Raw genomic sequence first — 23,322 nt, 5'->3', positions numbered from 1 at the left:
ATGACTGTTGTATTTTAAACTTTTTTTAAATGCATTGCAATACCTTCTGCAGTTACAGACTTACCTGTCTGTACATTTATGTCCCTTGTGTGATCTTCAGTGTCCGTGAAAGTCAGTCTGTTCGTTTTGTTCAGCCTTTGCAGTTTGCTATTACATCAGTTTCAGTGCAAGCATTACAATGTCACTGTAGTTGTCTTGATGTTGTATAAAAAAATCACTGTAAATGTCTTGAAACCTGGCTAAATTGGTAAATTCTATTTTGGCTGTATTTTTTGAAATAAATTGTAACTTTCTATTATAGAAAACGATCGCAATAACCTATTACTTTGTTAGTGTTTTATATGGATTGACTTACAGACCTAAACCAGTGTATATGATTACAAAGAGTTTGTGGATCTTTCACACTTTTATTACACAATGTGGTATTGTCAATTATATTGAGTCTCTGGGATTTGTGATAGCTGTAATATCTTGCTGTTTGCTAATCTTTGTTGCTATTAACCCTTTGTTTCCATGCTTACTACTTTCTGGCCTATGAATTTGAAAATGTAGTAATTTATTGTAAAATTTTAATTTACCAATTTTTTTCTTTTTAAAACACTACATAGAAATATGTATTGTAATGAACCCTGATCACAGATCTTCATGTCATATAATGCAATAATGTGTATTTGGAAATGATTATTTGATTCATTATGGATCAGTTTTAGGTTGGACACAGGTTTTCTTTTGAAAGAAATACAGGCTTCAGATGTTCAGGTTTAATTGTCTCAGTTTTAAATATTACTGGATAAATAATGAATTTTGTGAAACTATCACAAGTTTTAGTCTATTCCAGAACTGATTTCTCAATGATAATTGAAAAAGTGTAATTTTTTTTTAGTCTTTGTCTTCTGTTATAAATGAATGTGCCATTTGCATGAATGTGCAGATAACCCAGAACGGCATCCCAAATGAGAAACGAGCTACCATTCTTTCCATGTTTAAATTCTTAAATGTTTCTATCATCAAGTAAATTAATTACCCACTGACACACTGCAGAGAAAATGTGTAAGGTGCACTGGTAAAAGATAAAGTTTGGGTGATGCAATGAGTTTACTAATTATGAGAGCTGGAAATAAGCATTCAGAGTCTCTTCCCCATCAAAACTTACTCCAGAGTCTCTCTTGCCTCTGTTTTAAAAACTTACCTTTCTCAGTACTTGGAATCATAGTATCACAGAATGGTTAGGGTTGGAAGGGACCTTAAAGATCATCTAGTTCCAACCCCCCTGCCATGGGCAGGGTCACCTTCCACTAGACCAGGTTGCTCAAAGCCCTGTCCAACCTGGCCTTGAACACTTCCAGGGAGGGGGCAGCCACAACTTCTCTGGGCAACCTGTTCCAGTGTCTCACCACCCTCACAGTGAAGAATTTCTTCCTTTACATCTAATCTAAATCTACCCTCCTTCTGTTTAAAACCATTGCCCTTCCTCCTGTCACTACAGGCCCTGGTAAGAAGTCTTCCTCCATCTTTCTCATAAGCCCCCTTTAATTATTGAAAGGCTGCAACAAGGTCTCCCCAGAGCAAACTGAATAGCCACGTACTTTGGCTGATGAAGGCTAGCTGAGGAACAACTGTAAAATTAGTCTTTCCTTCACCCTGTAACCAGTGGAATTTTGCCACTGGGAAACAGAAGATGAAGGTAGAGTTACTGCTGGAGACATAATCCAAACAGCTCCCACAAAGTGGCAGGTGTTTTTCTAAAAGTGCCAGTAAAGGCATTATTCTGGGGGGTTTGAGTGTTTTACTGTTGTCAAAGAGGTATATACATATTTGAATGTTTTTTTTAAATTATAAAATATGTATGTTTTGTAGTAACATTACACTTTAGTTCCAGCCTATGTACCTTTTAAAGCAATTGAACCCAAGTGACAAATTTTTTTTCAAAATCTACATAGTTTGGTCTTATTTGTTAGTCTCTCTTCTATTGGATTTGTTTCTTAGTTTAATTAAGAAAAGGAATGCCAATTAATGTTGCAAATGTATGTTCCACAGTTGTGAGCCATTGCAGAATAAATTTAGGTGACTTTCCATACTAAGAGGGAATGGCAGTGAAATAGACAAAAATAGCTCTTCTAAGGTAAAATGTAAATACTAAATTACTCTGTAAATCGGTTGATTTTTGCACTTTCTGGGAATATATGAGCTTAGTTTTTTTATAATAAATTGTACCACTGAATAAAGCTCTAAAGAAAAACTAAAATATGTAGGATTCGGTGAGACTCTTGTGTGCTATCAAAGTCAAGGGAAACTGCATGTCACCCTTTGAGTCATTCAAGAAATGAATTTGTTTTTTGAAAAATAGGTTCTTGTTTGTTACACTCTGAATCTGTATTAGAAAAGAAGCAACTAATTCACGTCTTCAGACTTGAGAGGGGGTTTTAGGCCTGAAAAAGTTATGTCAGTAATTCTGTGCCATTTACTTGGACCACAGGAGAAAAATAAGGCTGCATTAAATATGTTTAGCAAGAGTTTTTGAGGCAGTGAGGTTCAGTGTACTAACTGGGGAACAAAAGCAACATCTAACAGAGTCTTAAATTTTAAAAACTGGGAATTAAAAATTTCTTATGGGTGCATGAGTTTTATAAGTTACTTGAGTGACGAGACAGCATTTTGATGCAGTCTCCCAAAGATGCCCCAATAAATTCTTAGGAAGACACTATACTTGCATTTGCACTCCAATGTATTCGACCATGACATTTGCCCCGAGTTCAGGGAGAATTCAGAACACAGTAGTAAGATTCTTTTTTCATGCTCAGTGACCAAACACATTATCAAAAGCAGTTTAAGTAGATGTGATGGGACTTGAGCAGCTAGTGAAATTCTGAGTAGAGATCTCACTTGACCCAATTAATAGAGGAAATAGTACAAGGAAAAATCAAAATGTAATTCAAAGGTGCTGTGAAATGTTCCTGCTACTAAGAATGTTATTTCCACAAAATCTTCTGTAGGATCAAAGTTATATTAAGTTGATCCCTTCTTCCAGCTTTGTGTCACAATGCCCCAACCTCCACAGTGGTCTCAGTCTAAGAACCATGGTGCCACATGGATCAGAGAAATGATCCAGATCATTTTAACCCTGGGGAAAAAAAAAATGTTATTTCACTGCCAGCAGAGAAAATGGTCATGGAATTATACTCTTAGTCAATGAAAATGATCCCAGTTACATGAATCAGGAATAGACTTAGAAGTTGGTTCAAGAGTTGAATCTATCCAGAGCTTCAGAAGTTGATGACCTAATTTAAACTACATTTCTTTCATATTTTACACTCCATCATCAGTAGTTTATATCAAAAGACTGGTTTCTGTATATGAAGTTACAGACAACAAAACAACTGAATTCTGACTGTAACTGTTCCTCCCTATTTTTCTGACTGCTAATGTACAATTACCTGTGCTTATTTTAATATATTTAATATATTTTCTAAGAGTTTTGATTGTAAAAATGCAGATAACCTGCCACAAGTTTACTGAAGCCTGAGACTTACCACAAAATAGATGCTGTGGTTAGAGGACAGAACACTGAATCTGCAGGGCTTGTGTTTTGTGTTTGAACACAAAATCACTTGTGTTCAAATTAAAAAATTTTGAATGGAAAACTTAGACTACTAGACTTTACATTGAAATGAGTATTATATTTCCACACTGTAAACTTGGCTGACAGACCTTTCCAGTCTCATTTTCCTTTCAGGTTTAACACCACCTACTTCACTTTTCACTTCAACTCCTGCTTTGTCCCTTGCCAAATCCCCAGTTCCGATGGTGTCAGCGTCCAGCAATTTGGCCTCTCGGTGCTGACAGCTGGGCTCTGCTGATCGGCCAGTGCCGGTTGCAGCACTGATGTGTTTACCTGGTGCTTTTCCAAGTCCTGCCTGCTCTGACAAGGTACTGTGGATCTATTTTTGGCTGGCCTGTGCAACCGTAGCTTTGTGAAGGTCACTGAAGTAGTTTCTGCACCTTGCCAGACCAGCCTGGCAGCAACAGCAGTAAAGTACTCCCAATGTCCACAGCAGGGTGATCAAAAATATTTCTTCCTGCTGGTGCAGAACCAGAAGACAGTGGAACAAAATGGAGATGGTGGGGTGGAGAGGTGGACGAGGCAAGAGATACACGTTCATGGCCTGCCAAAGTTGGGAAAAGCCAGGGAGAGGCAAGACCGTTAAGCTCTTCTCTGACCGTCACTCAGACCGTCACTCACAGTTTGAATGGGGTGAGATGTTACCTCCCCCATCTCCTAATTTTTGATCTAGGCAACCCTGGACTCCTCACTGCCAGTCTTGGTAACTCTTCTCATCACAGATCTTGTGACCTGTGTGAAATAAGGGATAGTCAGTAGACATTTCTGTTAAAAAGAGGTTTTTTTCCCTATTGTGAAGTTGTCCCTCACTGCTCTTCACATGAGTAGGCAAATGCTCTTTTTATGGATCTAGACTATGCAGGTTGGAAGCCCAAATCTGTGTCTTCATCAGAAAATACCCTTCAGCAACCTTAACAAAGGGCAAAAGAAGGATCTCACTGCTGGATGTTTCTGGATATTGTGTGATCTGTTACCACAAACAAAGCAAACCACACACTAGCTGAAGCATGGGTGAAGCATGGTCTGCCAGTCCTGGGAAATAATCATCCCCTTGGCTGGTGAGGTGGTACCTGGGATACCAGGGTGCTGTTCAAGCGGGATGTTCAGATCCTGCTCCAGCAGAAGCTTGTTGCAACAGCCCGGGACGTGCATTTGTGAAGATGGGTTTTGAGGGAGTTCTGCACTTACAGCCTGGTGAAGAGGTGGTCAGGGGCGTCTAACTGCAGCCTACAACTGTTTGCAGGGGAGTTAACAAAGACGATGGAGCCATATTCCTCATCGGCGTGGATCAGAGAGCAGGAGGAGACGGCTGAACACCTGCTTGGGAGGCTGCGGGAGGATCAGGACTAACGTTCTCGGCAGCTGGGCAGGGCAGCACCGGGCTGCCCGGAGCGCAGTAAATCCCCCTCCTCACCCGTTCTCAGGGGCAGGTCAGGGAGAGCCACGGCGGGCCTGCCCCGAGCCGGACGCAGGCCTGGACGCCCCCAGAGGCCACGTCCAGCAGGCCCAGCCTCCGAGGCCCGGGCAACCACCAGGCAAATGGCGGCTGGTAATACCCTCCCGCCACCTTCCCGCCCTCCCCCGGGCGCGGGACGGACGAGGCGGTGCTGCCCCGGCGAGGGGGCCGGGCCGAGGCGAGAGGCGGGGCGGCCCCGGGCCGGAACGGCGGCGGCGCCGGGAGCAGGCGGCCCCGCCTCGCCCCAAGATGGCGGAGTATGTGCAGGTGCTGAAGCGGGCGCTGAAGCACCTTGGCGGCCACGGCGGCGTCCGCGGCGCCCTATGGCAGCTGCTGAGGTAATGGGGCGCCCGGCGCAGGCGGTGGGAGGGGACTTCCCGCTCCCTCCTCGCCGCCCCGCGGGGTCACCTTGGCGGGCCGCGGTCGGCCGGGAGGGCGTGCGCCCTGTCCTGCCCTGCCCTGCTCTGCTCTGCCCCGCCCCGCCCCGGACGAAGCGGGCTTGGCGGGGTGGGGGGACGACCCGACCCGACCCGGGGCGGCCGCCGCTCAGCGCAGCGCCGGGGCGGCCGGCGGGCAGCGCCTCGGGCCGGGCGGTGCGCGGTGCTGGGCCAGGCCTCGGGAGGAGGCGGCTCGGCGCAGCCCTCCGTGCGCTCCCCGCGGGGTCGTGCGGGTCGCCCCGGGGTCCCTGGCGTCGGCAGCGGAGACCGTGGTCAGGCCGCGCCCCGGGCGGGCTCCGGCCGTTGTTTTCTTTCGGCATCTTGGCGGGTTCCTCGGTGCTGAGCCGCTAGTATTGCCCCAGGCGGCCTTTCCCGGTGTTGATTAGTCCCGTTGATGGTTAGTCCTGTTGATGCCTCTACTCTGCTCATTCTAAACTTGTAAATAGAACAATGACAGGGTAAGTCACTGATTTAAGAGTGTTGTGGTCAGAAGAAGGAACCATGAGATAAGGGAGTGAGTTACTCCAACTTTGTATAAACATTGCATGTCTGGTTAACGCTAAAAAGATTGATAGGAGGGGAGCATCCTACCCCAGGAGTTGCCACAAGATGGATGATTGACTGAGAAGATCGGCAGTAACTGGGGAAAAGATAAAGGCAGCAGGGAAGGGAGGCTGTGACTGCTGACTCATTTTAGGACCGAGGTGTGCCCCCCCCCCCCCTTGAGTTTGTGAAGATTAATTAAGACACTGTAGCTTTAAATTGAGACGGGGCATGTTAACCAGTGGAGGACAAAGTGATAAGAACAGTAATACAGTAAATGTGTCTTCGTGTAGTCTGAAGTGTATAAATATATTGGAGTTCTTTTGTGCGGTGTGCTGGCTTTGTGAAATTACCACCTAGCACCCCACTCTGCGCAGACATGGAATAAATAAATACCTCTACTCTGTGTGTATATTGGCATATTGCACACTGGGTAAGCGACCCCACTTGAGGGACAGCACTGCCGCCACAGCTGTGTGTGGCTGCTCTGCTCTGCTCTGCTGCAGCCGCCTCCCAGGCTCCTGCAGGCCACCATCGCGCTGGCCCATGGGTTCTTTGCTCTGGATCGCCTCAGGTTGGTGATGGCTTCCTTGGACTGTCCAATGCACAAATGAAAGCCATGCTTCTGCTGAAATCCTGTGGTATAAAGCAGAGAATGAGTTTATCTGCCTTACCAGCTGTAATTCTTTAACACTTCAAACCCTATGTCTGCCTGTTTGGCAGTGGGTTTTCACCATTGACCAGTGGGCTTTGGATGCCCTCTAGCCCACAGTGGCATTTTCTGCAGAATTAGTTGCAGCCTTTGTTTTCAGTCATGCCTGTACTTTGTTCTCCCAGCACAGAACCATGCACTCATCCACATTAAACTTTCTCCTGTTTTGTTTGGGTTTTTTTTTCCCCACTCACATCTCATCTCTACCTTGTGAAGAGTATTTTGAATTGTGATGCTTTGTGCTTGAAACTCCTCCCAAACAGGAGGAGCTGCAGATTTACTAAGGTACTCTTTGTCATTCAGATCCTTGATGAAAGGTGGGGTGGGAGTCTGAATGGACCATCATCTGAATTCGGCAGGTGTCAGTAACCTGTGTTATCTTTGTAGCTGGTCTTGGAAAGTAATGGAACATTTCTTAAGGGTACAGTGAATGTTGTAGGCCTGACCACATGGTGAAAAAGACTTTTCTTAATCAATAGTGGGAAGTCAGGAGTATGGGATAGGGAGGAGTTGCAAAGGTAAAGTTCCCTTCTATATATCAAGGGCTCTTTTATGCTAGAATAAACAAGCCAAGCTTTCTGAGCCTTCTTGAAGACTTTTTTTTTCTTCCAGTCATCATAATAGCTCTTTTTCTGTTATTTCTTGTAGTTTAAATTGATCTGTTCACTGAAGACAGCTCAATTCACCTGGAACATCCTAGGATCAGCTTGACTTTTTCTCCCCACATGTCACTTAATTGGCAGCTCATTATTGTTTTGTGACATCCAGATGTGATTTTCCTTGTGATTATCCACACAGTGCTTCAGATTTTATTAGTCTCCAGGTGCACCACCTTGTGCTATGATCTTCATACCATTGAATTTCATTCTGGTGGCATCGCTCCAGCCCTGAAGACAGTACAGAACTTCCTGTACAATAATGTGACCTTTGTCTGTATGGTAATACCATAATCTGTCAGAACCCTGTGCTTTTTGGGGATGAGATTTCTGTTTTGTTTTGGTCAAGCACCCTGTAAAGTGTTAAATAAGGGTACTGTCAGCAGCATTCTTTGTGGAACTTCCACTAGTTCAATTAGCTCTGTATTTCTTCTTTCAGCTGAGCATGTTGTCTTCTTCCTGCCAGTCAGTGTATTGCTCCCTTTACAATTATTACACATTTTAAATTATTTTCTCATTTGTTTTGTGGCACAATATTCTATGCTTTTCTGAAATCAGCTTGACTTTTGGGAGGCCTCAACTTTGTATTCCTCCTAGCTGTGGTGACAGGCAGCTTCTGGCTTTTTTGTCTCCACCGTAGAAAGCAGCTCAGATAGACCTTCCTTTTGCACAGCTTTTTAGAGGAATTATTTCCCTGGCTAGTATTTTACTATTATTACTGTCTTCTGTCATCCCCCCAGTTTTTTTTTCCACTTCTCAGGCTGTAGCTCTTACACTGGCAGTTCTCAAGAAGAAATGGAGTTGGGGAAGTAAAAGTGTAGAGGAGTTTCAGTACTAGGTTTCACCAGAGTACCTCTTCCTAAGCACATCTTAATGAATGTTTTGTCAGGGAACTTTTGTAGTCAAAGATCATAGGCTATGTTGACACCTTTCTACCACACAGAAAAATGGAGCAGGCAATACTGGAGGCAGCAGTCTCTTTTCTTCTTTCATAAGACTGAAGTTAGAAGAGCAGTGTGCTAGGTGGAGAATCACATCTGATCCTCATAACAGTACCAACCACAAACATAGCTGCTGCCTCCCCTTCACCTTTCAGGCCATTGAATCTTCCCTCCCAGCTCAAGGAGTGGACATGGCACTTACAGGAAGACTAATCAAGGCGTATGTTTCTTGCAACAATTGATGTCTTTAAGAAGTAATTATTGGTAACTTGGAAAGACAATTTACCCAAGTCAGGAGACACTTTCTCTGCAGTGGTTTTATTCTGAATTTCCCTGTTTTTCACTGTGTTTCCCACTAAGGTGGTTGGAACAGGTTTTATGCAGTAGAAGTCAAATTAAGAGCCTGTGTGCCTGGAAACATTCTCCTTACTCAAGACTCAGTGAAATTGTCTGGAAAATGTCCTCTGGAAGCCATAAATACCTCTTAGTGTTTGATACCAGTATGAGCATGAAGTCAGGACAAGGGTATAAGAACCCTTACAAGAAGGGGAGGGGAAGAAGGAAGGGAGAGCAGCAGTGAAATGGGTCGTCTTTTTCTGGAGCTGGGAGCTCGGGCTTGCATAGCTGAGTCAGACATCTTTGAGTGTTTCTTTGACAGCAGAGCTGTGTCAGAGAATCTTTCTGCCTGGGATCACAGAAGTTTAAAATGGGTACTTGTTCAAGTGATTATCACTTTCATGCACCCTGGGACAAAAGATGACAAAAAACTTTATCTGTGTGTTATATAGTTAAACTCCCAACTAAGGAAGCATGCATGTGCTTCTGTCATTCCTTCTGTCACTTGGGACTGAGTTGAGAGTGTATATATTGTGCTACAAACAGCTAAAACCATTGAGAGTAAACTTTTCCTGATGTAATTCTCTGCCTGGGATAAATGTCAGTAAAAAGGAAAGCAAAGATACAGATCCAGAGGCAAAAGAGCACTTCAGTAATTTTAAGATTTTATCAATAGAATGTAAATCATAGGTTCAGTTTAATTATTGATACATACACTAATGTTAAAATATGTTCTGTATAAAGAGTTGAAACTGGTATATACCTTATCTGGTCAATATAAGTCTCTGCTTTCATCTTTCACAGTTATACAAAAGCTAGAAAGTAACAGTTGTAATTTAGGGTTTAGAATGCATTTCCTTGGCAAGCAGCTACAATGGCTTAAAATGTTACTATTCCTCTCTGGGAGGTTAGTGCCCACACAGACCTGTGAGATCTCTTAAGCTGCTTCAGTGCTGACTGCTTTCCATGGCAATTCAAGCTGAAATGGTAGTAACAAATAGTTGAGAAGGATGGTAACATCTTCAAATAAGTGAATTAATGTGTCTCTGGGACTCCCTTCCACAGTATTTAAGGTTTTGAGGGTGTTAAATTGTGCTGTATTGCAGAGTTGCTTTATCTTCCACTATAAAGAACTTTTAAATAAATAATAGCCTCCAAAAGCCTTTTTGTATGACTTCCATTATCCTGTCAGTAGAGCGCACAGTAAAAGCACGCTGACATTAGTTGCAGGAATTGGTGATTATGTATTGCAATTCTTAAGCTTTAATAGTTTTTTTAATAGCTTTACATACATGTGTTTAAGAGTTTTCATTACAGATTTTTTACCAACCCCTAAGAAACCTCTATCACACCTTTGTTCTAAGACAATGTCAACTGAAACTCTTGTTTTGGGCATTCACAGGGTCAATGATTTGAAGACTGGTACACTGATAGGAACTGACAAGTATGGAAACAAATACTATGAAGACAAAAGAAACTTCTTTGGTATGTGTGTACCTCCTGACTGACTGTCCAACTCTGTATAGCTTGTGTAGTTTCTGCTAGTGAAATAGGACTTCTTGCCTGCCTGACATCCTCGCACTTGAGTTGTGTGAGTCTTAGAGAGCGGGCTCATAGAAATGCTTTGACGTCTTCTGTCTTTCTACTGCTTCCCTCAATTCATTTGCAAACATGGTCAATCTGAAATAATAAATATGGGATAAATATAAGCCAGTCAAAGGCTCTCCATGTAGGTCTGCCTGGATGATAATGTGATTGAGAGCTGAATCTGGTCCTTGACCTAAAAGCTGATAGCTTAACAGGTGGGGGAAGAAAGAGAGCTGCCTTTAAAAGTTCCTTGCAGCTGTACTTAGATGATCACTTCAGGGCAAGGAAACACAGGTTAGCTTAAACTTCCGATTAAGTAATGGGATTTTAAATAACATTTGTAGAGTACTTAAAAAGGTAGCACCTAAAACAACTAAGGTGATGTGTAAGCAATTAATATGCTGGTTAGGGCAAGCTTTGCCTACTGTAGGTTAACCTGTAGGGTACCTGGGGAAAGCAGTTGCTGGTAAATACTGCTTGGTAGTTTTATATGGCTGAAACTTAGTTTAATCTTGGGTTACTAATGACAATGTCCCTTGGGAAAAGACTCCTTCTAACAGAGGAAAGAATCCCCAGACCTGTTTCGCTGCCTGAAAATTTTGTAAGTTCCTATTTCCCGTTACTTATACAATAACAAATACTAACTTCCTTGTGGAAGTGTTAGATTCAGCCAAATAAAAATACAGTAACAGTGGAAATACAGAAGACTTAGAAAAAGAAAAGCTGTACTGACTTTGAAATAAGTGCCCAATCAAATTACTTTTCCTTGTGTTTTCATGAATTCTCTCCTTTATATGAAAATCATTTTTTTGAGCTAATACAATATTTCTGTTTGTTTGTTTATTTAAGGTCGACACAGATGGGTCATCTACACTACTGAAATGAATGGCAAAAATACGTTTTGGGAAGTTGATGGAAGTATGGTGCCCCCCGAATGGTAAGCGATTTAACTTAATAATGTGGACAGATAACAATTGTGTAATTGCCCATATATTTTCTTGTATTGCAAAGCAGAAGACTAAAAAAAAAAATAAACAATCTTATGGTAATAAAATTTTCTTGGACGCAGCTATTTTATATATGACCAGAAGATTTCAGACTGGTTACTTTTAATTTCAAACTGCATTCATAATGTTACATTGCTCACTGTCCTGACAGTCTCACTCACTGCTTCTTGGAATGAGAAGAGCATTTTGCCAGCCAGATTGAGCAGGTCAAGCCAGTCTTCCAGTTTTCCTTATTAGTTGTGATTCTGTCTTACAGGCTTTGCCAAACCATTAGCGTTGAGCAACCAGAGGTAGAAAAAATATTTTTATTATCCATTCTAGACAAGAACCTAAAGAACTTAAGGCGGTGATGGAACAACATTCCTTAATCCACAGCCATTAACAGCATAATTGTTTCAATTTATATACATTGTTACTCTACAAAATGATGAACAGCAAGGGGCAGGATGCTCTGTATGTTGACTGCTACTTGACTATAATTTTTCTTAAGATTTTATTTTCTGTTTATACATTTCAGTAATAATTCTGTACAACCTCGAGTTCCAGAAGGTCTGTGGCCACAGAACTGTTAATACTTTTTTTTTTTTTTTGGTCTTCCTAAGTAACTCAGGAAAAACACACACCAAATAAAGTAACAGTGTATGCTTGCAAAAACAATCTCTACCTGATTCTTGAGGAATATGAATAGCACTTTAGCCACAAAGCAGTGAAAGGTGATATGAAGTAAGAGGTGCTTGGCTAGACTGAGCATTGGTGAACACTGGTTTTTATTATTCCTGTGACAGATGTTTTGTGCCAAGGCTGAGACTGATTATCTAAACTCTTAAATTGTGTCTCTCCTTAGAACATTTGAGAAATGCACGGGTAGGTTGTCTAGGTAGTCAATTTTGTCAAATTCTCCCAGCCTTAAAATTATATTTAATGCAGTTAATGCTTTTTTGTGTCTTCTGCAGTAAGAGCTTAATGGCATTGTTTTTTAGAAGTGACATTAGAATCTCCAAAACTAGCATGTTCGTGCCAGTGCTAGGCTGTTCCTTGTTATCTGCATAATAACTGTTGTTTGGTTCTATTTTTTCTCCTTTCACTATTACACTGTGCCAGTTTGCAAGATTTTCCTAATTTTGAGGCACAGTTTTTGAAGTGTTTGTTTTTCTTTGCTCATGCTTATGTGTTGTTTATTGTGTCCTTACAAACCTTGATGAAGGGTTTCTTCCTGAATATCAAAGTGATGTTTCTAGGATTAAGTAGCTTGTTTAGATCACTTAAATTAGTGAGGTAGAAAAACTTGTTTTCCTATCAGCGTGGAAGAAAATTGCCTCAGAAGAAACAGTATAAGTTTCATTATTTTCAAGACTAGCCAGTGCAGTGGGCCACAAAAGGATAAACGGTCCTGTGTTCTAAGGTATTTTTGTCAGGAGACTTAGTTGTGCAGTACTGTTCAGTTTTTTTGGTTTTTTTAATTGCTGATAAATTTGCATTTCCCATGGCATCCTTAGATGTTTATTATTAGGTAGGAAACCTAGCTTTGTGACACATCTATATCACTGACCTGTGTTGTGTTTAATCCCAGCTGGCAACTAAGCATCATGCAGCTGCTCGCTCATTCCTCACCTCTCCCAGTGGGATGGGGAGGAGAATCAAAAAAAAAGTGAAACTTGCTGGTTGAGATAAGAACAGTTTAATAACTAAAATAAAATATAATAACAACAATAATAAGAAGATACAATAATAGTTGTAATGGAAAGGAATACAGCAAAAAGAGAGAGAAATAAAACCCAGAAAAGACAAGTGATGCACAATGCAGTTGCTCACTACCCACTGACCGATGCTGGAGCAGTGATCTGCCCTCCTGGCCGACTCTGCCCAGTTTCTATACTGAGGATGATGCTCTATGGTATGGAATATCCCTTTGGCTAGTTTGGGTCAGCTGTCCTGGCCAGGCTCCCTCCCAGCTTCTTGTGCAGCTGCTCGCTGGCAGAGCATGAGAAATGGAAAAATCCTTAACTTAGGATCAGTGCTCCTTAGCCACAACTAAACCACCAAATTATTCTCACACTAAATCCAAACCACAGCACTGTACCAGCTACTAGGAAGAAAATTAACTCTATCCCAGCTGAAGCCAGGAGAACCTGTAATTCTATACTGTTTAGGTACATTTTTAAAAATACTTCTATTTTGACTGGGAATAAATGCTCTTTTTTAAGATTTAAAAAAGATTTTTAACATGGCATAGACTTCTAAATTGAGACTGTTAATATATTACACAAGTTGCTGTCAGTGTAACACTGGGGTTCTGCAACGACGCAGGAAACAAGTGGGTTTTTTGGATCCAGAACTTGTTGGAAATAAATTTAGATTGTGGGAAATTACTTCTACTAAAAAAGAGATTAATTTGCTCCATAGTATAATAGTATCTGTCCTGTCAATTGTAAAAAATGTTCATTTCTTAAAGCACTAGCCCTCCCTTCAACCGATGGAAAGGTGAGACAAATTTGTCATCCTTGGGTCAACTGTGAAGTATATAAAGTACCATTGTAACAGCTGGGTTGTGATCTGAATACTTCTTCTAAACACTGATTTTGACTCTGGGTTTTAGTTAATTCAGCTCAGTAGAGCATTTTGTGGGTGTGTTGTTGTACCCTCTGCAGGTGGAAGCAGGTTTTACTGCATTGTTTATGCTGGTGTTACTTTCAGAAAATAATTTGCAAGTGTCACACCTAAAGATGACACTTTAACAAAATCGAGGTTTAAGACCAGGACTAACCTAGGGATTTCAGATTTTCCTTTTTTAAATAGTAATGCGAACTAGCTTGAAGTGATTTTCTAGTATTATAAAAATCCTACTGTGTGTAGGGTTACGCTACTGATTACACTATTTTCTTGGGAAGTATAGAGAACACTAGCAGATATGCAGGAAAAACACTTTCTTCCTTTTATTTTTCTCAGTATGACATACTACAGGTTGTTTTTCTCCATGTTTCTGGTTGTTGAATACACTGTGCATCTTAAAGTACAATTTTGTGGTCATGTGCCTTCAGGATTATGGAATATGAGTGATTGAAATACAGTCATGTGTGATGAATTGGAAAAAGGCATTTTGGTATATTGAAAAGTTCTGAAAACAACTGTCTGGAAAAAATACAATGATAATTCATTTAGCTACCCTTTACCTTCTGTCAGATACTGGAGAAAAGGAAAAAACAGCAAGAAAAAACATCTTGTATGTAATAGCATATTGTAATACCATTTTTAGAAACTACCAAATATTTTCAGTATGCTGAAATAATTGATGTAATGTCTTTTGACAACGGATGTACTGAAATCACAGTCTGAAGGAAATCAAGAGAGTTGTTTTGACATACGTCTACTGTACAGGGACTTGAGACTGTTGCTTTTTTAAAATGTTGCCATACCAGAATATGTAGGCTTGTGGCTTATTCTGATTTAGTTGTGTTATTTAACCTCTTTGTTACTCTGGATTTTCTTTTCTTACTTTCAAAATCAAGATGTTGGTATCCACTTTGTTGGACACAAGTTAATTAAATTTTTTTATATATATGTTCCCTCAATACGTGTATTGGGAATGATTAATACTAATCTTGTAATGCTATACAAGATACTGGGCACATTTTTTTTCCTACATGAAGACATCTTTTACACTGTTCGACAGTTAGAAAAGCCAAAATACTTGTTTTGTCTCCTCCTGTTCAGAGCATGTTGTTTGCAGGAGCTTAGTACTTCCATTTTGAACACACTGATCAGGTGTGCTCTGTGAACATATAAACAATAAAAGTTAAATCCGTTTATACCAATGCCTGCCTGTATGCACTCTATTTAGTGCTTTCATAGATGTCTCCATTACAAATTGCTATAATCGTTGGGCTGTGTGTTGAGCTCATTTCCATTTTACTGTTGCTTTAGAAGGCCCAGTATCACCTTTTGTTCATCATTCATCTTCCAACCTAAAAATTCTGCAGCAAATCACCTCCAGGAGCCCCAGGTGATACTGTTTTATAGAGCTGGTATATGCTGCTTCATGCATGAACTCACATTCACGTGTAGTCACAACTTATGTATGGATGCACTCATTACAACCAAAACTTTTTTCTGTTTGCTCAAAAATAATCAAAAACCAAGTAGGAGCATGCCGACGCAGAAGTCTCGGACACAACTTAGACGACCAATGTGATCAAGTTGATGCCACTTTATTAAAGGCTACACAGCAATTTATACTCTATCTCAAGCTTCACGCGCCGCTATCTTATTGCTAATAGGCTAAAGCTACTTGTTCACGTGCCCTTCTGCCCTCTATGATTGGTCCCAGTGTGGTGTCCATGTGCTGCTCTCCCCCCAGGTAGACCCCCTGTTTTCGACATTCCAATGTCTTTATCTCTTGGCCAGGAATGTAGTTTCTCAGGCCGTCTCGGCCTTGTTTATGTCCTTGAACACAGCTGCAGCTTGCTGTTACAGTGAGGCCCCTTGGTCTGGATCGCTCACAACATGTCCGTTGTTCTCCAGCGATGCCACAGGAACATGATACGGATAAATGACTTTCAGGTTTAATATGTTATACTTTTTGTTCTGTAGAAAAGCTTTTGAAAGGTTTCAGGGAAGAAAATGTTAGTGTTAAGACTAAGAGGAAAATGTGACTCCTTGGGAATCCCTGAGCAGCTTGTAAGTATTAGTTAGGGTACCAACAGGCAAAGAGTTTTCATAGTAAAAACCGGCTATCTTGAATGTGTACTTCTTGATAATAATGTGATTTGCAGTCTTTGTAGGGCAAGGGCTATATAGGGGTTATAGTTCCCTCCATCCACCCTCCCACCTGCTGCAGTAGAAGCAGGCTTGGATCACAGGCAAGCTGAAGCCCAGGTGAAATGTTCTGGGCAGGTTTGTTAGTAAGGAAGTGTGCTTAAAGGAGTGTTAGCTGGCTTTCGCCCTTAATCAAAGGCTGCACAGAGAAGTGAAATATTAGGGGTGTAAAATATAGATAGATGCATCGAAGAGCTCAGTGCTGCTTCTTTCATTGTTATTACCAGCTGCGGGTTATCTGCACTTATAAGTCTGGCAACATGGCAAGTTGCAGTGTCCCAAAAGGAAAAGGAGGAGTGAAATCATATGGCTGAGAGCAGAGACAGAGGGTAGGACCCTGCTCTTCTGGCATCTGCAGCGTCTTACTTTCTGGTGTGCAGAAGGAGAGCAATGGGCAGTGCTGCAGGATGATCTAGGTGTTGCATAAATCCACATTATCATAGTGCTGAGAAAGAAGCGTGCCATCCTAAGAAGTAGAAAGAATTACTGCCTGCGCTCATGCAAAGTGACTCTTCCTTTCTGCTTATTACCAGGAAGACTTATATAGGGTATAGTGTTTGACTCTGGGCACCACGCTCTTAAAAAAACCAAATACACACAGACCAGTGGAAGAAGCCTAGGGAAGAGCAGCAAGAACAATGAAACCTCTGAGTCTTAAGAAAGAAGAACTGGAATTTGAGAATGTTTTTTTCCTTTTGCAGGGACACGTCATTCTGCCAGCGCTGTCCTATGTACGTGTAATATCTGTCCCGTACTTTGGTGTTTGTTTCCTCATGGTGCAAATCTGACATCTTTGGACGAAGCTTTAGGAGTGCTAACTTCATACAATGAAATATTTCAAATTTAACTTCAGTTTAATAATCTACATCCTCTTTGTTAGTTGATTTGACAGCTGAAGGAGGGTTGAATGTAGTATCTCAGACTTAAAGTGCCAACATACTAAAAATGTAAAGAAATGTGCTATTCTCCTGTAAAACTGCTGCTTTTCAAATCTGCCTCCAAGGAAAACAAAACAAAAATTTTGTTTTCCTTGGAGAAGAGAATGGGGGGGTAAAATTTCCACCCTTGCAGCAGCTTCACAATAAATTTGTGGGTTTTATAACTAGATTAAATGCTAGCGTGGTGTTTTCAGCTAAATGGGATGCTGTCTCATTACTGTACAATGGTATCTTATAGTAGCTTGCACGAGAAATCAAAGTTGTCTCCCATGTGTAAACAAAACATGTTTCTTGTCCCTTTTTCCTTCTTTGCCCTTTGACCGTAACACACATCTTCACTTCCGTTTTGTCTTAGTGCAAGGTGGTTAACTTGTTGAAAAAAATGGATGCTAACAAGTTGGCAAACATCCTGAACTTACATAGATGGTGCCTGAACCTTGCAGATGCACATATGGTAGTAGCTACGGAGTTTGTGTAGCATGCGTTCTTGTTTGACAGCTTGTACATCATATAATTGGCTCCGGTCCCTTGTAGCTTCAGTTTAAAATCTCCTTGCTTTTAAATATTTGTCTAAACTTGGGAGAAAATTCTACATAGTCTTGAGAGCGTTTGAAGATACTATGAGGTGTCTTTCATCTGTTTACGCAAGTAAAAGTCCAGAGGCTTTGCTAGCCTCAGTCTGCTTGGTAGTGACTCTGCTCTGTGAATCAGGAAGCTGCTTCAGCCTCTTCAGAGCTTTTGCTATCCTCCAGATTTTCTTTGCTCTGTGTAAGTTGTCTGCTTCTTTGTAGGTTTTCAGTCATTAATTGCTTTTGAATCCTGTTTTCTCATGCGTGGATTTACAGGCAGAGTTTGTATAGAAATCTGGCCATCTGCAAGACATCAAATCTCTTTATTCATGCTGTTCAATTTAGTGCATGAAAAGCTTTTCTTGAGCATCTGGGAGAGGAGTCTATGAGACATCAGGGCTTCAAAGGACTCTTTGAGGGAGGTTGTCAAGGGGAGAATCTTTCCAAAATAAAGTTTTCAGATTTTACAAACTTTTTCTTAAGTGGAGAGTGGGAGCTTTTGTTTGAGAGAACAGACTCTGCAAACCGAAGTGCTTTTGCAAGTCACATGTTGGGCTTTTAAGGGGAATCTGACCAGGCTTAAGCCCTGAAACTCTTAAATATAAGCATATTTAATAGTGAACTCCACAGTGTCCACCCCATGACTATAGTTCTGCTACTTGAGAGTGTTTGAGACATTCCTCGGCTCGGAGGGCCTCCGCTCCCCCCCATCCCTTATCTCTCTCAGGCTGTTTTTTCTTGCAGGCCTGTTTCTCTCAGGCCCTGTTTCGGGGAGTTGTAAGTCTTCTCTCACAAGTTCTAAACAAACTTTTGAAATCTCTTCAGGTATTTCAGTACCTGTGACTGTACTGACATGTCTTATAGGTGAGCAATTTTATTTCTACTTTCAAGTGAGAAAATGGGATTTAAGGATTGATTTTGCTGATCTGTTTACATTTTGTGCCTGATATCATATTGATGTTATAGAACTTCAGAAAATCCTGAAAGCAAATACAATAATTACTCCAAAATACTGTATTTTACAGGACTTTATGGGTTTAGTCCTAGAAAAGCTGCAAAACAATAGTTTAAATGACAGAACAAAACTATTCTGTAAAATAAGTAAATAAGTCAATGTTGTGGTAATTTTTCTGATGTTTCAAGGAGTGAGTGTAGGACATAAGTACATTTCTAATGATGGAGGTGCCAGACATCGTGTAGGCTTGAAATCTAGTTGATTTTAACTGAGCTTTGATACAGTTCTTGTGCTCTGCCTGCTCCAGCCTGTCTTTCAGGGCCTTTATAACTGCATTTCTGTCTGAGAAGACAGTTTTTTGTTTGTCCTGTTGGTGTGCACGACGTGTGGGAGTGTGAGGCATGATGACAGTTGCATAAATAGGGTTTTGTCTGCGGGATCCCTATCCACTATTACTAGAAGCATCACTAGGTGAAGGTGTGCGAGTTTAAGTTGCCTCTATATGTTATGGTAAGCAGTTTTGAAAAGCTGAGGCTCCTCTGGAGTGATAGTATGAAGCATTTTGAAATGTCGTACTTAAGTCAGTATTGTCAGAATGTATACAGATACATGGACTGTTCTTTTCCCCTTCCTCCCGTGCCACAAACTGTGTGTTTCTTTGTGTTAGCAATGGAGAGCCGGCTTGTTGGGTATGAGCATATGATGCCGCCTCTTTTAGGCGCATCATAAAAAATTAGCTGTTTTACAGCATTTCTGCCAACTTTGATGCTAGCTGCCATAGGACACGTGATATCTCAGGTGGTGTGGACCACAGTAGTAGACCAAATTCTTCTGATGGGCGTGAATTGGGAGAGGGAGTTCACCTAAGGTCAGCGCTCTGCGTAGTGCGGCCAGGGCACTTCAGAGGCTGGTAATACCTGGTTTAAAATCAATCAAGGCCTGATCCTGTATCCTCAGACCACATTGTGATTAGTAGTGCTATGGGGCTGCCTTCTTTCAGGTAGAAATCATTACTAAAATCATTTTTAAAAATCTTTTTTAATAGAAGTAGTGGGAAACGTATACTTCAAAAATTACCAGATTTACAAAGGAAAGTGGGGGGAGGAAGAGGTGGAGCCCCTTCCCATTCATATTGTGTTGGGTCACTTCAACTGAATGTCCGTATAACTTTCAAACTCTTAGGTGGATGATTTTTCCCATAGGAGGCCATTCTTTACCCCTAAACAAGGTTTTTCTTCCCACTTTTAAAGGATTTTATGGTTCCATCTGGTTTTGTATTCAAGTCAATTTCCTGGCAGTCCTTAGTCCTACAAGGTGTGGCTTTGGTTTGGGGTTCTTGTTTGTTTTTTACTTACAGAAAATGAACATGTGGCTGACTTTTGTTTTTAAAGTGAGATTTTGTACTGAAGTTATAGCCAAAGTTGTGGGTTTTTCTTTTTCTGAAATAACTGTCTAGAAGCTATTTGACTGAAAAGATAATTAACCTTCTGTAGAGATCTTCAGGTTTAGAATGTACTTGTCAGTCTGTTTCTCACTACTTTCATTGTGGCTTTGTTTTGCTGTATCAATGAAGTGTGCCAGATCTGTTTCTAAAGGCTGAAGATGCAATTTTTAGGCTTTCTAAAAACAACTGGAATAGAAGACTTCTTATTTTTAGGTCAGGTCTTTGGGAAAAGCTGATTAGCAGAATCTTCTTTAATTCCACCTCAGTAAAAAATACGTAAACTTGAAAAAAAAGTCAGAACCTCTGTCATAACTGTGCATACAGTATGAAGTACATGTAAACTGGCAGATAATTAAAACGTTATTCAGGTTTGAAAGTTGCTTTGGGCACTGAAGCAGAAATGGCATGAAATCAGTTCAGTAGTGTTTCAGTAAATTGTTAAGGAAAATACTTTGCTTGCTCATTAATGTTGTTTGCACAGGGGAGGATTGACATTTAGTTAATAGGTAAAGGATAATCACTATAATCACTTGGTAATTACCCCATCACTGTTTGGTAGTAATAATTTTATTGTGCAGTCAGTAAACAGTTACATGATTATTTTAGGTGAACCTGCATCATTAATCTGTATCCTAAGTGGTAGCGTCATGAATGCTTTGGAGATGGTATTGAAACTGTTGTGCAGTGTAATCTTCAGGTAATTCAAAACAAACAAAACAAAACCCCAAAACCCAACAAAAACCCCAGACAACAAAAGAAAACCTTGTGGTTTTGTCATCTGTAGTGCCTGCCTTGACCTGGCTGGCTGGTTAAGGCCATACAAACATGTAACAATGAAATACTGTCTGCCCAAATACTAAGCCTACAAAGGAACAGGAAATTCAAACTCAGGTGTACTTTCAGTTGCTTGGAAGCAGAGCTGTTATGTTTGTGTAATTACTTTAAATCAGTATCCTGTAGTCTCAGTGAAAATCATACTTGATTAAAATTATTTCCCACCATCCACCCCGCCCCCTCAAATACTTAGTATGTGTTCAGAGGAGAAGCCTTGGGAGTCGGGAGGAAGGCTTGTTACACATCATGTAATGTTCCTTAATAACAAAGTGTCTTTTTCCTCTTAAGGCATCGCTGGCTTCACTCAATGACGGATGACCCTCCAACTACTCATCCACCAGTTGCTCGTAAATTTATCTGGGAGAACCATAAATTCAATCTGAGTGGCACTCCCGGACAGTACGTACCTTACTCTACTACTCGCAAGAAGATACAAGAGTGGATCCCACCTACAACAGCTAGCAAATAACAACAACAAAGAATGTGACTTGTCTCAGCTTTGGCTTTCAGCATAAATTGTATTTTCACTGATTTTGTTCAAAATAAAAGCGTCCTATAACAGCTGTAGTTTAGTGTATTGAACTGAGGGGAAAACTAGTGAGAAAACATTGGGAAGAGGTAGAGGACAGAATATATGACAAGTCTTAATCTTGTAAAGATATTGGGCTTTTTTTCATATTGTCAGTGGCTCTTGTCTGCACATAAGCAGCTTTCAAACTCTTTTTAGCATGATAACCATTCCTGTGACAGTCATGTCTCACATTTGCACCATTCAGCAGAATACAAATATAAATTTGAAATACAGGATTCTTATCTTTAACATTATCCTGTTATAGTCTCTGCCTGGCAAATAATGTACTATTCATTTACTATTTTAGGAAGCCATCTCTTTAAATATTTATAAGACAAGTTAGAATAATAAGGCCAATCAAGAATTATAGTTTTTATTCATAAATTCTTTGTGCATGAGTATGCATGCATTGCTGTATTACAATATGGTATGATCAATATGGTATGATAGATAATATAAAACTTATAAGGCTACAGTAATCAAATGACATCTTGGCCCCTAAGGGAACTCAGCCATAAGCAGAAGGCCCCCCGTCACAAAAATATTTTTTGTTGTTTCTGTTATTGAGATTCATTAGAAGGTGTTCTCCCAAGGATTTGGGATGGGCTGTTTGTCCGGTTGTGACAAGACTTTAAAGGTTTTTGGGAGGTAGAGAAGTAAAATGTACCAGAACCTATTCTCAAAAATGTGAAGTTTGCAAGTCCACATTTGAAAGAGAGTTGGTTGGGGCTGTGGCTTTTTTCTGTATCTTGCAGTGGGCTGATTCTTATTCCAGCCTGCTAATATTTTTTAGCAGAACTGCCCTCTCCACAAGGCTTCCTGTATCTGATGACCTAGTCTGTAGATAACTGATGGTGGTGGGGTGCCCACCCAGACCCTTGCTCATTCCACCACCTCAACTAGATGGGGGAGAAAACAGAAAGCTCATGGGCTGAGATAAAGGTGGGGGAGACTGCTTGTCAGTTACCATCATGAGCAAGAGAGACTTGACTTTTAAATTTATTGCCAATTAAAATAGATTTGCATAGTGAGAAACAAAGGCAAAGAAATGTAAAACACCACCTTTCCCCCCACCCTGCCCTTCTTCCCAGGCTCAACATCACACCTTCTTCATTCCTGACTCTTCTACCTTCTTCCTGCAGCAGCACTGGGGAATGGAGTTGTGGTTAGTACGTAACAACAGCTCCTCTCTGCTGCTCCTTCCTCGTGGGCTCTCTACAGGCTGCGGTTCCTGTTGGGAACTACCTGCCTGCTCTGCTGCGGGCTTCTCCTGGGGCTGCCAGGAATCTCTGCTCCAGTACCTGCAGCACCTCCTCACCCTCCTCCCGCTCTCATCCTGGTGTTCATGTGGCTGCTGTGCACTCCTTTCCCCCTCCTCCTCTGTCTGTGCAATGCATTTGTCCTTTCTTACACCCCCTTCCCCAGAGGCACCACCATCTTGGCCAAGGGGCTCAGCCGCGCCCTCCGGGTGGTCAGTCAGAGCCGGCTGGAACTGACCGTGTCCGGCGCGGGGCAGCCCCGGCTACGCCTCACAGAGGCTGCCCCTGCAGTCCCCTGCTGCCAGCGCCTTGACAATTACACCAAATACACCCACTTACTTAGAAAAATCATTCTTAAAGACAACTAAGAAGAGTTTTGAATATATTATATGCTTCCAATTGCCTGTCAAGAAGAAAAAACCTACTTCAGTCTCCAACAGCCACCCCAGTGGCTGCACTGCTGGCTTCTTTTCCTTCTCATCCCCACCTGCCTGGGTCACTTAACCCCCAGTTGCTTCCTTATTAAATCAAATTCTGTATTAATTCATTATTTAAAGGTGGGATTTTTAGCTTTAATTGCTTTAAACTAGTTCCAGTCTTTAAATTAGTAGGAAGTAGCACTTACTGAGATCTCCTAATGTATCTA

General features: G+C 41.2%; 1 protein-coding gene across 1 annotated transcript; it reads left to right on the top strand.

The window, feature by feature from the left end:
- The first annotated feature begins 5,247 nt into the window (after positions 1-5,247).
- On the top strand, positions 5,248-21,407 carry NDUFA12 (NADH:ubiquinone oxidoreductase subunit A12). The gene is made up of 4 exons (XM_074870763.1): positions 5,248-5,413; positions 10,103-10,185; positions 11,137-11,224; positions 21,135-21,407. The coding sequence occupies exons 1-4, from the start codon at positions 5,325-5,327 to the stop codon at positions 21,313-21,315; spliced, it is 441 nt and encodes a 146-aa protein (XP_074726864.1). The 5' UTR covers positions 5,248-5,324; the 3' UTR covers positions 21,316-21,407.
- The last annotated feature ends 1,915 nt before the right edge of the window (positions 21,408-23,322 follow it).

The sequence above is a fragment of the Strix uralensis genome, chromosome 5, assembly GCF_047716275.1.
Source record: "Strix uralensis isolate ZFMK-TIS-50842 chromosome 5, bStrUra1, whole genome shotgun sequence".
Lineage (NCBI taxonomy): Eukaryota > Metazoa > Chordata > Aves > Strigiformes > Strigidae > Strix > Strix uralensis.
Note: the sequence above shows the minus strand (reverse complement) of the source record. Positions and strands in the feature narration are given on the sequence as shown.